This window comes from Diachasma alloeum, unplaced genomic scaffold (assembly GCF_001412515.2).
Source record: "Diachasma alloeum isolate Michigan unplaced genomic scaffold, Dall2.0 Dall_scaffold_00914, whole genome shotgun sequence".
In the NCBI taxonomy this organism is placed as follows: Eukaryota; Metazoa; Arthropoda; class Insecta; order Hymenoptera; family Braconidae; genus Diachasma; species Diachasma alloeum.
This window is the reverse complement of record NW_021681032.1, coordinates 98,636-102,541: the sequence shown is the minus strand read 5'-3', so window position 1 is coordinate 102,541 and position 3,906 is coordinate 98,636. Positions and strand designations below refer to the sequence as shown.

The 3,906-nt window shown below is 39.5% G+C and overlaps 1 protein-coding gene across 1 annotated transcript in view; it reads left to right on the top strand.

Annotated features, from left to right (window-relative positions):
• Window positions 1–108: 108 nt before the first annotated feature.
• LOC107045308 (rho GTPase-activating protein 32) overlaps window positions 109–3,906 on the top strand; it is a 10,181-nt gene continuing 6,383 nt past the window's right edge. The window contains exons 1-2 of the mRNA XM_015267523.1: window positions 109–603; window positions 1,756–1,949. Coding sequence (XP_015123009.1) covers window positions 1,884–1,949 — 66 coding nt within the window. The 5' untranslated portion in view covers window positions 109–603; window positions 1,756–1,883. The remainder of the gene's footprint in view (window positions 604–1,755; window positions 1,950–3,906) is intronic.

Sequence of the window (3,906 nt, the reverse complement as noted above, 5' to 3'; positions counted from 1 at the left end):
CCCGCATCCCCCCCCCCCCCCGCCGTCATTCCCTATCACTTCAAATGTGGGGCGTGTTCGACAACATTCGACAATGAAGTGGGATCACTTCGTCCCCAACGAGTATTTTTTTGTCCCCTTTCCACCACCCGTAGTCCTCTCGCCCAACGGGAGAGAGAGTCGTCCGTTGAATAAAATCCGCCAGATTCCGTCTATTTCCGACCGCGTCCCAGTGGTTGCTCTGCCATGGCTGGTGCAAGAGCAACCATTGCGTAAATACAATTTCAGTCGCTGGAATTCTGCACTGTACACCGAATAGCTGCATCCAGCTGCAGTATCAGCGCTCGAGCACAAGTGACTGCCGATGAAAAGTGAAGAAAAAAATAAAATAAACTCTCGTCAGCAGCTCGATTACGCGTCGAGGGAGGTTAAACATGTCACTGAAATTGCCAAGTTGTTGTTTTAGTGTTTGTGAGGGTGCAAGTGTTAACCAGGGTCTCCAGTAAATTTTTCATATTTTTTTATGGCCCACCCAGTCCCTGTGAACGTGCAATTCCCCCCGAGACATTAAATGATCTCCAAAGATATCGTCACGTCAAATGTAGACGAGAAATTCAGCTGCATGTGAGTAATAAATAAAAATACAACTGTTGATAAATAACGAACGAGTGACGGAGTAATGGGCGGGGGGAGGGGAATTAATCGACAATGGACATTCCACCGACGACAATTGATCCTCGTAATCTTCTCCATTGGTATTCTACTCTGACTGAATATCAAATTACATGATTGTGTGAAAATGAGCGAGAAATATGTCTACTCCATATCTAGTTACATCAGGCTCGATGCAATCAGCTAAACCACCTGGTGTCCATTATGTAAAAATGTCACTTCATGATGATTGAGGGGAAATGGCAGTGGGCTGTGATTTCCAGTCATTTCTGTGTCACCAGCATCATTTTATTTTGACATTTTTCCCCATTTATTCATTTTTTGTTCAAGTTTTGTTTGAAAGCTACTAGTTTTTCAGTGACAGCTCAAATGTGACTCTCTCTAATTTTATAATTTTTACAATCGACTCCTGCTATAAAAGAAAAATCCTAATTAAGAAGGATAATGGGGTGTTTTTTGATTTTCTTTGGTGCTGAGGTCGTTCTAACCTAGAATTTCTGGGGACGACGTCTGGTACACATGAATAAAAATAAATGGGAAAGAATAGGGGGTTTTCTGAGAAGTTCTTTTGAATGGAGTTTTTTTAAATTCTTTTGAGTAATTCTATATTTTTTTTTGCGCCAATTCTGTTGAAAATTAGGCAACTTTGTTATGCGTTTTTCAATAATTATTTTTTATGGAAAAAAATGTTGATTTAGATGTTCATTTTTCTGTATCTATACCTGTACTGCTGGATTTTTTTTATTGATAAAAATTCTAGGGCATGAGTTTTCCAATTTTTTTGAAACGAATCAAAATAGAGTGGAAAAATATGAAGAATTTATGCCCAAGAATTTCTGTAGAAGAATCAAAATCGATTGGTTTTTTTCTATCAAATATTTCTTGAAAAAATGACAAGTTGCAGAATTTTCACTAGTCTTCACTATTTCGGCAATAGAATTTCTGTAAAATTTCTTTTAAAAATCGCTACGTTTTTCCATTAAATTGTTTCATTCGTGGGATTTTATGAAATTGATCATTGTTCAGGGTAACAAGAGAGGAACAATTGTCTGTGAGTTTGAGAAGTAGTTGTAAATTGATTTTTTGTTTTTTTTTTGGTTTCAGAAATGACAATAAGAGGGAAAAGTACTGATAGAATTCGACTGATAGATCTGATCCCAATGGAGGAATTTAAATAAGAGACAGTGGAACTGGGTTTCGTCCTTTTTATACTGTTGGGACGATTCTTGGGGATGCCAGGACCGCCTGAGAGACCCCGGGCTCAACGGCTCACCGACATCGAGCCGCAAGCAGCTAAGGTGAGACGTAATATCAACAGGAAATTACAGTCTGATGTTTTTTAATTTTTTATTAGTGAGGAAAAGAGGGGTTTGAGGAGAAAATGTCAAAATCTTTATTCTGAAGATGAAATGTGCGATGAAAAATGCCTCTTGGCATTCATTATTGAGATAATTTGATATTGATGAGTTGATTGAACATTTTTGACATTTTAATGATTTTTTAATTGTGTATTCATTGAAATGAGAACTGAATTTTAAAGATATTAAAATTTTCATAAGGCAATAACTGTGAATATTTTTCCTTGAAATCACTAATTAATAAGTTTTTTTTTTTTAACCGAAAATGTGAAGAGGTATTTTTACCAGCTGTTTAATTTTCCAAGGGAGAATATTCAATAGTCATTCTACATATTTATGACTCATCACTTGTGTAATTATCCCGGTAATGAGTGCTTAAGAAGAAGGCCAAGACACTTTTGTCTGTCTCAAGATATAAAAAAACGCTGGGTATTTTCCTCCTAAATTTTCCCTCATACGTCATCCCACCAATTCACTCAACGATAAATTGTAATAGCCTCTCCATTAATCAAGACAATTCCCAAAATTCATCTCCACTCATAAAATTCAAAGAGCCCCATCGACTACTGGAGTCGAACGAGTATACATCAAGTCCTCCCAGCCCAATACTCGTGTGATCCCCAACGAATTGCCAAATCTGTGCAGAATATTTTTTATTGAACATTCCTGTTGGAAAAAATAGACAGACAATCAATGGAATCATTTAACAGAATCGCGCGGAAACTACTAGAACGCGAAACGAATTTCCTAGAGAATCCGCTAGGATTTTCTCTGAAATTTTGTCTCATCCCATAAATCTCCCCACAATGTCCAAATAAACAAATAAACAAATAAACAAATTAATGTAGCACGCATTGCGGAAGTTGCTCATACCCTCAGACTCCCGACTTGAAAGCTGTCGCGCTAGAGCAAATCGATAGAATCTCGCGCACACCGACCAATCCAATATAGGCTCGAAGAGTCTCTCTCGCCTACGGAATTGCGAAAAGCAGAGGTGGATTAACATACTCACCTTGTCGTACACTTGTCCCACCGATAATCCCCATATTGCTGTGAATTTATTCGTCCCAACGTCGAGTTATTTTCCCCATCAAAAATTCGGAATCCATCCGCGCGCCCACCATGTCTCTCTACGCCAGCCATTCTCAATAAAAACACAGTGCAACAGCCGGAGAATTCAAAAAATTCAGCTAGAGCCCCTAGTGCAGATCGAAATATCGATGCGCGTGAGATTCTGCTCATCAACAAAAACAGCCATGAATACACAGCCCTCCCCAGTACCCAGACTCTGACCCAGTTGCGTTGACGATGTTCACGAGAAGACGAAATTATTCCGGCAAATTATTTGTCCCTGACGTGGAATAAATAATTGATGAATAATTATGGGGCTTGAGGGCTTCAATTCCGAAGACATTGACCCCTCGGAGTGTTTTGACAATCGAATGATACGTAGGTGACAGCTCCATAGTGGCCCTCGTCGACAAATCGGACCCCAAAACCCCAACATTGTTAATAAATCGACGACTGTTCTCTCACTCATTCATGATAAACTCAGCAACAATGCATTTGTGATTAGAATAACTCGAATGGCAATGTGGCGTGTACTCAGTGGTTGCAGCAGCTGTTCGTATCATCTCGAGGTACCCCAGATTACCACATGCAATGTCATGAATTACCATAACTACGATTAATCAAAATTTAATGTTTAAATTGAGTTCTTTTTCTAATTGCTTCATTTGCACTGACATTTTATAACAATGAAGAGTTGCTGGGACTGGTGGGTTAGGGGTGTTCAATGTTGGGAGATGAGGGATGGGGTAAATGGCGGGAGGCTGTGCGCATGCCATTCAGGGGATGGGGGCAGAATGGAACAGCTCCAGTTTTCGGCCGGGGGGGG